Source organism: Apodemus sylvaticus, chromosome 7 (genome assembly GCF_947179515.1).
Source record: "Apodemus sylvaticus chromosome 7, mApoSyl1.1, whole genome shotgun sequence".
NCBI lineage: Eukaryota > Metazoa > Chordata > Mammalia > Rodentia > Muridae > Apodemus > Apodemus sylvaticus.
Window position 1 is genome coordinate 120479827 of NC_067478.1, and position 12063 is coordinate 120491889.

The 12063-nt window shown below is 52.7% G+C and overlaps 1 protein-coding gene across 1 annotated transcript in view; it reads left to right on the top strand.

Moving 5' to 3' along the window:
* Positions 1-1074: 1074 nt before the first annotated feature.
* Positions 1075-12063, top strand: part of Panx1 (pannexin 1) — a 37962-nt gene continuing 26973 nt past the window's right edge. The window contains exon 1 of the mRNA XM_052189094.1: positions 1075-1728. Within this exon, the coding sequence (XP_052045054.1) occupies positions 1548-1728 (181 nt within the window). The 5' untranslated portion in view covers positions 1075-1547. The remainder of the gene's footprint in view (positions 1729-12063) is intronic.

The window sequence follows — 12063 nt, forward strand, 5'->3', positions numbered from 1 at the left end:
GGTGAAAGAGATTCATTTATCAACCGTTTGGGTAAAATTAATTAAAGCACGCAGTACCACTTTTATCTCCAGCACTTCATAGCCATTTGGAGACTGGTTCGGAGGGTCTGGAAGATGCCTTCCGGTAGCAGTTAAGTGATGGTTGGGTAAATTGGGTGCTGGTCGCTGGCTGTGTCAGGAGTGATGGGAACTCTAAAAATGGAGTACCAGGCTTCTACCTTGGGTGCCAGAGCCGACAGCAATGGCTGAGGAAACGTACAAGGCAATCGTTGAGCTTTGAGGTAAGGCTTGAGGGTGAGCGTTGCTAGAGCAGGGCTGTGAAGGGCTCTGACGGTCTGTAGAGGACTGGTCCAGTGGACCTGGGAGTTACCTCCGTAGACCCCGCTGATGTACACAGCCCAGAGAAGGCCTCTATGCTCGGCACCTTCACCTTCCAAGGCCATTTGTGGCAAAAGGTTGGGACATTGCTTGAATTTGTCTACTCTAAGAAGGAGTTCACTGTAGCTCACCAACACCACACACACACCAGTTGGTATGCCTCGGGGACCCTGACTACTGCTTTGGCCAGGAAGGTAGAGGGAAGGGCTAAGAGCTGGGCCCGAGACCAGTCACACACTGCCCTCCCGGGTCAGAACTCTGGAAAGGTGCAGGCCCACTCTAGATTTTCTCCCACCCGCTGTTCTTGAAGGCTTTTGTTGCTGTTGTTGTTGATGATGATTTGATGCTGTTGTTGTTTAAACAGAACCTGCCGGATTTCACCATGGGGTGTGGTGTTGTGAGCACTTGTCTAGCCTGCAGCGCTGCACAAGACATAGGTTCATCTTCAGCATCACACGCTCACACAAAGGTGGGCGAGGCTTAGAAAACGGCTAGCTCGTGCTCAGGGGAGGGGGGTTGCCAGCAGAAAGGAGTGCAAAACCACGGAAAAAACATTTTTTTTAAAATCCTGTATGAACAGCACAGGGATGGGAGGGGCGAGACCGTTCTCAGGGAAACAGGGTGGGGCTATCCTTAGCCAGTCCAGGTTCTAGGGTCGCGGTACGGCCGCGCCCACCCCGCCCGCGTCAGCGCGCTTCCGGAAACTGCTCGCCCCTGGGAACCCGGTTTTCCCGCGTAGGTTCCGGAAGAGCTCGGTTCCGTAGCCGAGCGCGCAGGACAGGCGCGGGTAGCTGTAGCGAAGAGCTTTGTTCCCGGCACGTTGTTGACCCTGCGCGCTCCGAGTGGCCGGAGCCCTGGTGGCGCGCGCGCCGGGGACCCGCGGGGGCTGAGCACGGGTGTGATCGCTGCCGCCAGAGCTCCGGGGCTCGTGCGTCCTGCGTTGCCTGGGGCGGCCCCAGGCAGCAGCAGCTCCCGCGCCGTCCCTGCGGGGTAGGCGCAGCGACTGGCAAGGCGGTGCAATGCTGGGCCCGCCCGGGAGCCCGGGAAGGGAAAGCGGAAGCCGCGCACCCGGTCGGTGACCGCGCGGATTGGGCGTCTCGCCCCAGCTGCCCGCAGCACCCGCGTCTGCCTTCGGCTGCCGGTCCCGCTGCACCCTGCGCGCCGCGACCATGGCTATCGCCCACTTGGCCACGGAGTACGTGTTCTCGGACTTCTTGCTGAAGGAGCCCACCGAGCCCAAGTTCAAGGGGCTGCGGCTGGAGCTGGCAGTGGACAAGATGGTCACGTGTATTGCCGTGGGGCTACCTCTGCTGCTCATCTCGCTGGCCTTCGCTCAGGAGATCTCCATCGGTGAGGCCGGGAGCGCAGGGCAGTCTGGGCTAGGATGGCATTGTCTGAGGTTGGTTGTTGAGAGATCTCATCGCACACAGCGGGCATTTCTGCATGCCCCTCCTAATGTAGCCACCCTGGTCGTACCAGATTTTGGTTGTGAAGCCTTACTTGTAACCTGGGTGCCTCTGTTGCCTCTCCTAGCATCCCCTTTCCAGTTCCTTTGTCTCCGCGCCCCGTTATTGTGGCTTGGAGTTTACATTCAGCCTGTTGCCGCTAGACGTGCCAAGAAACTGCTCTTCTCTCCAGTAATTGTAGACTTACCGATAATTTCCCGAGTGGTTCCAGGGAGGATGTAAAGACAAGCGTTCCACATACAGGGTGCGGTTTCACTGTCGTGCTTTAAATGATACGTGAGTTCTGTCTTAGGGTCATGTGTGCTGGGGAGTAACTGTCTCTGGAGGCAGGAGAGGCCCTCAGCCTAAGCCTTACAGTGAATGTAAGATGAAGAAATGACCCAGTCCCCTTCATATAAGCTCTCATTTCGTCCTAATAGTTATGTGCGATTCCAAAGTCTAGTGTTGTGGGCAAGGTCGTGAGGCAGAGTGAGTGGTCTTAGTTAACTTTCATAACCTGAGCGAGGGTGTGCATTGCAGCTACGTAGTGTAGGAGGGCCAAGGGCATTGCAAGTGGGGCGGGACCTCGCCCAGCACCTGTGCCAGCTGTGGGTAACCCCAAATGAGACTGTTACCAAGATTTTGAGATGGCACTTAGATGTTCCGGGGAAGGAAGCTCAAAGCGCCCTGTCAGCCAAGAGTAGAGGGCTTGCTCTGGGAATCTGAGGGTACCTGGGCCTGCGTCAGATGACTGCAGAAAGGCGCATGCTCCCTCACCTGGGATTGGGAAGCTGCTGACTGACAGACAGGTGGACAGCAGCAGACAGACAGGCAGACAGCAGCATTCGGTTAGTAATAGCGAGGGCACACAGAGCTTCTGGATGTAGGAGGGGAGAGGTGGACCTGGTAAGTGAATGCCCTGCACTGGGACATTCAGTTGACAGGTCTTGTGCGTGGAAGAGGGGTGAGCGGAGGAAGTGGGGGATCCTTCTGAGAGACAAGGGGCAACTGGAAGCTGCTTGGTACCCAGATTTTAACAGGCTGTGGAGAGGAGAGAGCACTTCTGTGTGAGCAAGCTGGTGGGACCTGGAGTTGAGGTGAACTTGGTTAGGGAAGGGCGTGGCGTGTGGAGTCTGTGCCATGGATGGCTGAGTCCCTCAGGGTGGCGGAAAGTGACTGAAGTAATAGTGCAAAGTGGGTTTTCTGTTTTCCTGGCTCTTGGGCAGGGATCGTCCTGCTGAAAGGAAAACCAAAGTCGTTTGGGTCCCGATGACAGTTTCTGCCTTCTGGCTGTGGGCTGCGCCAGGTGCCAGGCATCAAGACCCCAAGAATGAATGTCCCTGTGCTGATGAAGCAGGTCTTGGACACCTGGTGCAGGCAGAGAGCCAGCATGGCCGAGCTGACCACTGTCTGCAGAACCCTTCCTCTAGCTGGGCTCTGAGGGGCCCGAAGTGCAGATCCAGGTGGATGAGGCATCCTGGGGGGGAGGGCATCCTGGGGGGGGAGGGCATCTTGGGGGGGGGAGACATCCTGGGGGGGGAGGCATCCTGGGGGGGGAGGGCATCCTGGGGGGAGGGCATCCTGGGGGGAGGCATCCTGGGGGGGAGGCATCCTGGGGGGGGAGACATCCTGTGGGGGGAGGCATCCTGGGGGGGAAGGCATCCTGGGGGGGTGTGGAAAGTGTGTTGAGCCAGCAAGGCCCTGCTTCTGCTGCGTGCAAGCCTTGCTGTGCACTCTGGGTGTGTTAGTCAGGGTTCTCTAGAGTCACAGAACGTATGGGCAGTCTCTATACAATTAGGGAACTTGTGGATGACTCACAGCCTGTAGTCCAACTCCCCAACAATGGTCAGCAGCACCTGTGGATGGAAGTCCAAGGATCTAGCAGTTGCTCAGTCCCACGAGGCACGCAGGCAAAGAATGAGTCTTCCTTCTTCCAAAGTCCTTATGAAGGTCTCCAGCGGAGGGTGTGGCCCAGATTAAAGGCGGGTGCTATGGCACCTTTAATCCCAGATGACTTTGAACTCAGAGATCTCCTTGTCTTAGTCTCTTGAGATTCATAGCCACTATGCTTCAAGATCTCCATGCCAAGATCCAGGTTAGGAACTTGTATCTCCCAGCCTCCAGATTAGGATCACAGATGAGCCTTCTAATTCTGGATTGTAGTTTATTCCAGATGTAGTCAAGTTGACAACCAGGAATAGCCACTACACTGGGGGACGGGAAGGATTCGGAGGCGTGGTCTCCACCTGTGAGACTGTGAGTCTCTGCCTGTGAGACTTTACCGGATAGATACCATCCGGTCTGCTAACCGGTGGCTTCTGGAACCTGTTCTAGGAGAAGGCAGCAGCGGGAACTCTTGAGTACCAGCCTGGCTGACTCTTAGGTAAACTCACAGGCAGATGCCCCTGTCTTCTGAAGGGCTCGAGAGTTTCAAGGGGAAGATAGGTGTGTGGGATGAAGGCAGCAGAAGTCCTAGGAGGTCAGAGATTTTGTGAAGTTTAATTGTGTGACATTGAGGGAAAAATAAACTGAGAGGGAGGGAAGGAGCAAGCGAGGGAAGGAGGGAGGGAGGGAGGGAGGGAGAGATGTCATAACCCCAGGGTGCTGGCCAGTCTTATGAAGACTTGACACTAACTAGAGTCATTGGGAAGAGAGACTCTCAACCAAAGAGATGCCCTGATCACATTGATAGTTGGTGTAGGAGGACCCAGGCCACTGGACAGTGCTATCTCTGGCTAGGTGGTCCTGGGTATATGAGAAAGCAGGCTGAGCAAGCCAGGAGAAGCAAGCCAGGAAGCAGCACTCCCTCATGGCCTCTCCTTCAGTTCCTGCCTCCAGGTTCCTGCCTTGATTTCTGCCTTGACCTCCCTCAGTGTGGCGAGAGAGCTGTAGGCCGAAATAACCTGTCTTCCCCAACTTGCTTTGGTCATGGTGTTTGTTACAGCAACAGAAACCTTAAGTAAGACAAAGATAGTGGAGACATTTAAATGAAGCGAGCAGTTTGGCCAGCGTACTGCCAGGGAGGACAGCCCTGTGTGTGGGTGGGGCAGGACCCGGCAGCTCCAAGGATAGCCCTGTGACTGACTCCTCTGCTGTCTGGGTTGCTGGGATGCTCTTGTCACATAGCCCGTCCATGTGGCTGTCTCACCTACTAGGTGCTTAGCCTTTTATTGATCCATCAAAACCACTTTACAAACTTTTTTTTTTTCTGTGAATGAAAGGTGATCCTTTTGGGTATGCTCAGCTGTTTCCTGAGTCTGCAGGTGTTTGGCAGCAGAGTGCAGAAACGCGCAGGATTTAGAGTCCACCTTTCAGGTATGGCCCAGCCGAACAGGTGGACAAGGAACACCCTTAAAACTGTATCTTATTAGATAGGCTGAGTGATGCCAGGCCGTGCATCAAAGGCTGCTGTGGGGTGAGGCAGAAGGAGGGGTTCCGCCCCTCACAGGAGCACTGAGGGGTTCAGGGCACAGGCGTTGGGGTTGAACTTTGAAGTGTGTGCTGCAGGCTGAGTTGGAGTTGAGAGACTTAGCTGCAAGACGACCGCCAACGCCACTGCCTCTGGAGTGGGCGTGGCCATCGGTACGGGGTGGGCGGGGCTGCTCTCTGAGCTTTGTAGTCTGCTTGGGAGGACTGATGTAAAATGAGGCAATGGCTATGGCTAGTTCTGAGACTTCTTCCCCCTGTGCTGTGCGGAAGACAGGTGAAACTGTCCGTGCCACCAGGGTGGAGAAGAGAGTCTGTGCCAGCTGCTGTACCAGCCCTCACCTTGCCCTTCTCCGTCGGGCATCCAGGCCTCTGTGCAGTGTGTGCTGGGCATGTCTTAGTGAGGGTCTTGGGGTTTTGCGCTGCCCTCTCTCCTCTTGGCTCTGATTGTCAGAGCTGTCGCCAGTAGCTGCCACTGTTGTGGAGATGCCTGTTTGCCATGCCTACTGGGAGGGATCTTACTGAGCTGCAATCAACCTCTCCCTCAAGTTGCTGCAGACACTGATACTGCGTGTGTGAGTAAGCACGGACTGATAGTTAGCTTCTCCGTAACAGCATACCCTCAAGCCAACAGCCAGGTGTGGAGGGCCAGAGAGGCAACAGGTATCTGATCCTGTTGGTGTTTTAAAGTGTCAGTAGTAAGCTCAGGGCTCCCGCTGTGTGCATAGCCGACCGACCGCAGTGGGCAGCTCATCCTTGTCGCCCTCTGAGTCCACACACACGTGGGCCTCACGGTAGCCAGGCCCAGCTGCAGCAGAGTAAGCTGGTCTCTCTACTTGGGAAATTTTGGGACTTTTTGTATCCCGACACAAGTGTCACCTCACTCTTTTATTATTAGTATTAGTATTAGTATTGTCTTTGTTTTGTTGCTGTTTATTTTACGTGTGTGGTGCATGCATGGCACATATACATGCCGCAATACATGTGTGTTGATGCAAAAGGGGCTTCTCTCCTTCCTTCGTGCGGGTCTGGGTTCTAGGGCTCAAACTTGAGTCGTTAAGCTTGGGGAGTCAGTGCCTTGACTAGTGAACCACTTCAACCGCGTCCTAGTGGCAGAGTAGCCAACACCCTACAGTATAGCCTAGCCATAAGTCAGTTGAGCAGTCCCCCATGACAGACACTAAAATTCTTTCCAAATTTCAACCCTGACACAGGCCTTTTGCTTGTAATGATCTCTGCAAATGTTCCCTTTTTCCAACCTGGGGAAGATGTTCCCTTTCTCCGCGCTGGGGCGTGGGGTGGGGAAGATGACAACGATATCACTTTCCAGAACGATGAACTCATTTCCCAGGATGACTTTGCACTTCTAAGTTTGTTTCAGCCAAGTGTGAGGAAGCACGCCGGGGCCTGTCTGGGCTAGACTCCTGCAGATTCGACTCCCGCGCCTGGAAAGTTTATCATGCTGATGCATTTTTCTGTGTTTGTGCTCTGCCCTCCATAGGAGTCAGGGTGCAAAGCGCCCTCGCACACACTCTCAGATGAATCTTTTAAAAAGAAGCTACTGCTTGCCTTTAATCCCATCTCTATGAGTTTGGGTCCAGCCTGGTCTATCTATAGAGCCTGGTTTCAGGACAGCCAAGGCTACACAGAGAAACCCCATCTCAAAACCTACTAATCGACCAACCAAAAAGAAACCTGTTTTTTTTTTTTTTTTCCAGCTCCATCATTACTAGGATGCTCTCTCTCAGAGCAGGTGACCATCCATTTAGTTTTTCCTGGCCATCTTCAGTGATTTTATTTCACATTTACCGCTTGTTCTGTAGTCAAGACTGTTGTAGATTTATTTCCCCACTGTCACTTACTGGGAAGCCTAGATGTCCTGGATAGTTTTATATCAACTGGACACAGGCTACAGTCATTGGAGAGGAGGGAGCTTCGGTTGAGAAGATGCCTCTATAAACTCAGGCCGTGGGCCAGGCTGTAGGACATTTTCTTAATTAATGATTGATGTGATTGTGGATGGGGCTGCCCTGGGGGCCGGGAGGGTCGGGGAGGCCCTAGGCTCCATCCTGGCAGACGGTGCAGATTCTGCCTGTGTTGTCAGTCTGTGGCCTGGTGCTGCAGTGTCCCACTGTGTCCTCAGTGTCAGACCCAGCAGGCAAGCCTGCCACTGCGTCACTGCAGTTCTAGATGGACTTCCAACTTGTCCTAGGGAGGTATCAGATTAGTTTCCCCCAGAAACAGGGCTGAGCCCCGCACTGGGGACAGAATCTTCATTCCTGGTCTGTAGTGGTGTGAGTGACAACAGCGCCCTGGTCCCCAGTTGATGGGACTGTTGGGGATGGATTAGGAGGTGTGTCACTGGGGTGGGCATCTGGCCCAGTCACTCCTCAGCCTGCTGCCTGTGATTCAGGAAGTGAAGCCCTCAGCTGCTGCTTCAGCCCCGTGTCATCTGTGCCCTGCCCTGAGGACCACGGACTAACCCAGGGAACTGCCAGCTAGCTCCCCACTAACGCCTTTTTTCCTAAAAGCTGCTTTGGTCATGGTGTCTCCTCACAGCAGTAGAACAGTAGCCAAGACGCCAGCTCAGCTTGTAGGGGTTGAGAAGAGTCTTCCCAGTGATGTTCACGGCTCAGAGCTCTCAGGGCGGGCATTCTGTGCGACATTTTTGTCATTCTCCCTTGCCTCCCGATTTCCCTCTGGCAGGAAAGGGTTCAGTCCAGAGGAAATAACTATACAACATCAAGGTTAAATGTAGTTTGCCAAAGGCTGTGTGTCTGTGTGCTCTGAGGTGTGTTTGTTAATGCTCCAGCCATAAAGGGAAAAACTAAACCCTCCCTTCCCGTGTGTGTGTGTGTGTGTGTGTGTGTGTGTGTGTGTGTGTACTCTGATAACATTTTAACAGTATTATAAAATTTAAACAGGGCCAGAAAGGCAGCTCAGTGGGTAAGGAAGCTGCTGCCACAGCAGAGTTCAGTCACCTGGACCTTCAATGGTAGGAGGAGAGAACTGAGCCCCTCAAGTTGTTCTCTGATCTCCACATGCACACGGTGGCATACACACACGCACGCACACACACGCACAAAAATGCACACAAGGTAAATAAGTAGAAAGATATTAAAGATTTAAATATATGCATTGTATCGTAAGTTGTCCATTTAATGTTCCTTGGAGATATTTTCATGATCATACTTGGTGTGTGTGTGTGTGTGTGTGTGTGTGCAGGCAGGCATGTACACACCTCTCTCACCCTGTGCAGACAGGCTTCTCCTACTCTAGGCTCTCCTGGGCCTGGAAGCCAGGCAGCTCTCCTGTCTCTACCTCCACATCCCCCTCTGCCCGACTCCCGTCTCAGGCTAGTGCTTCAGGCGCCTTTACCTCTGAGCCCTTCCCAGCCCTCACTGTTGCTTGGTGTAGAGCTTTCTCAGCGTCGCTTAGCTGCTGTGTCACAGCGTCAGCTCAGTGCAGTCTCTGATGCTGTGCTGCCTCCATGCAAGCCGTTCTCCGTGGCCGTGGCTCTCCGTGGCCATGGCTCGCCGCTACTGCTCTCACGCCCACTTCCCAGACAGCTATTGTTTATGATTTATTTCATTTTATTTATTGTCATTTTAAAAGAAATTAAAGCTTTGAAATTTAGAAAGTGTTTACCTTAAATAGTATTAATACATTTGCCTCACATTATACATGTGATATCTAATACATTTTTTTTTAAAGTAACCTCAAAAGCTTGAATGGCATTGTTTTCCATTTGTATAAATCCTAAGAAAGTGGAGCAGAAAGCCATACAGCCCTGTGGTGTGACTGCAAATGAACGTCGCGGCCTCCTTCTGGAAAGGGCCCCAGGCTGCTCTGTGAGAGCGGCCGCTCTGGAGCCCTGTGCAACCCACGCCCGTCAGCGGGCTCAGGGCTCTTTGATTCTGTGCCTTTTCATCTCAGACTTAGAACTTTTCATTAAGAAAGTGTGTGAGCGTGCGTGTGTGCGAGCGTGCATGCATGCATGCATGCATGCTTGTGTGTCTGGGAGCACACGTCTCTCCTTCATACTAGTGGACACTGCAGGGAGTCAGGTCTCTTCTTCCACACGGAATCTGGGGATCCATTTCTCCTCCTGTGGTGTGTGTAGCAAATGCTTTTGCCCTCTGAGCCTTCCCGCTGGCTCAGTGCTGTCCATTTTTAGTTTGTTGCTCGTAAAATTGAAGTGCCGTGGCCGTGTTTGTAGTTCCTGTTTACACTGGTACACTGACATATTCTGAGCTCCGGCTGTCACGCTTGGCTGTCACCTGGGGACTCCCCCTTCCCTTCTGGTGTTACTTTTCGGCCTGTAGAGACAGAAGACTCTTGGCTTGTTATCCTTGCCTTGTGAAATGCTTTCCCATCCTTTGGAAATCAGTGATCCCCCACTTCTGTCTGTCTGTCTGTCTCTGCCCCCCACTCCACCCCCTTCCTTTTTGGGGACACAGCCTCATGTACCCTAGGTCAGCCTCAAACTCCCTAGCTCCTTTCCCACACCACTGTGGGGCTGAGATTACAGGTGTGGGAGACAATTACTGCCTCAGCTTTAGTTTGGTTTTGGGTTTTTTTTTCTTTTGAATCAGGGTTTCTCCACAGAGCCCTGGCTGTCCTGAAACTTGCTCTGTAGATGGCCAGGCTAGCTTCAGACTCACAGAGATCTGCCTGCTTCAACCTCCTGAGTCTAGGATTAAGGGCGTGTGCCACCACTGCCCAGCAAACTTCTAATTTTAAAGCTAACCGTTTTGGGGTGGGGGGTGGGGTGGGGAGTGGGGTGGGGCAGGGATGACTGACTTTCGCTTTTGAGCCCTCTTTTTTTGTCTACATTTAGTCAGTTGTTTTACGGGAACTTTATCAGGAAGTTAGAGTGGCTTTGAAAGTTTTCCTTCAAGTGTTCCATCTGCTTCACACTTGGTCTAACCTGGGGTTACTGAGAGCTCACAGGGCTGGCCACGGGCGGCAAGCCTCCCCTCTGTGTGCTCCAGGCAGTCATTTTCAAACCAGAAGGTAGAACCTGTTCCATGTTCCTGGACTGCTCTATGAGAATGTCTCATGACGACACAGGAAGAGTGCATCCCTCAAAGGCACGGACCCCAGGCCCTGGCTTGTGAGGAGTTGGCACAGGATCTTGGGAATGGGTCCCCCCTCATTTGGATGTTAGATGAGAAGTTTTTGAGTGCCCCTCCTATACCGGGGCTCCGTGAGAACAGCACTTGCCACTTGAGTGTCTGACTCTGTCCTGTGAAACCCATGTGATCCGTGTAGCGTGTCCTTGGCTTTGCAGGAGTCTCATGACACTGTTCTCATAATGGAGGCAGTCGCCATAGGTTCCTTTCACTCACCGTAGTCATAATCTCCTTGTCAGGACGGAGTGGAGATGCTCAAGGAAAGGGCTTATCCACAGACGCTTTCGGTTTCTGTGTACCAGGAATTAGGAAAGCTGGCTTTTAGATCGCATCTTTGAGGGAGGAATGATGGCGATCTTGCTTCAGTTCGGGGCGTTTTAAAGTATAAAGTCTGTATTCCTCAATAGCTTCCTTTATCGCAGTGGATTTGTTGGAGGATTTTAGAAGATAAAAGTGGTAAGTAGGAAAGGAATCATGTATACACTAAAAAAATATAGCATGAGACTCAAGAAACCAATATCCTGTCCCCTGCTGGCTGAGAAGTGTGTGTGTGTGTGTGTGTGTGTGTGTGAGAGAGAGAGAGAGAGAGAGAGAGAGAGAGAGGGAGAGGGAGAGGGAGAGAAAGAAAGAGAGAGAGAGAGAAAGAGAGCGCGATTGGGGTGTGTATATGTATAGGGGGCTGTCTGTCCCTGGTCTAGAACTTGCCAAGTGGACTAAGCCGGCTGACTTGAGAGCCCCCAGGGCTCCTCCAGTCTTCCCTGCACTGGGGTACGTACAATCATTGACACCATCTCTGGGATTTTTTTCCTTTGTGTTCTTGGGGGCAAACTCAGGTCCTTGTGCCTGTGAGGCAAGCCCTTTCATGATTGATTGAGCTCGCTGTGTGACTAGCCAGATGATGGGTAACTCATCTCATGCCTAAAATGAAAAAAGTTTGTTATGTAATCTGATAAGAAGTTAAAGAAAACCAAGTGCCGATTGGATATGATTGTTTTTGTTTGTTTTGTTTTGGAAAAGCAACAGCAAAGAGGTCCTAGAAGCTCTCCTCAGGGAAGGTCTAACCTGATTCCCCCTGTATGCTAACTTACCCTTGGCCACATTCCTGGATTTCCAGAATGCTCTGACAACCTGCTCTTAAAGGCATGTCCCCAGTCTTACCCCATCTGTTCCTTTTACATTATTCTGGAGTTAATTCCACGGGCTCAGTGTCTCGTGCCCACTGTGGGTCTGTGGCAGCCTCTCCTGCTACCCTCTAACCCAGCGCCAACACAACCCCCTACTGGAAGCTTGGCCAGTCTGCGCTGCTGAAAGGATTTACCCCTGGCTCTCATATGCACGTTTCAGTTGTGATAGCCAGACAGCCAGGTGGGCTCCATGCAGACTGCCCACCACCTTTCTGACGCTACACAGAGACCTAGGTGCTTGGGTAAGGTCGGTGTGTGTCAGATCTTGGTGGCTCTGTAGTGTGTGTGTCTATGCACATGTCTGAGCACACACGAAGGGTGTGTACTGTTCAGTCTATCATTTCCTATTCCCTCGAGACGGGGCGAGCCCTATTACCCTTCCCTTATTCCCTGGCGCTGTCCTGCTCCCACTCCTCCTGTCCCCCATGGAACTGGGGTTGCGGGTCCACGTGACCACGCCCAGCTTTTTATGTGGGCGTTGGAAGTTTGAACACC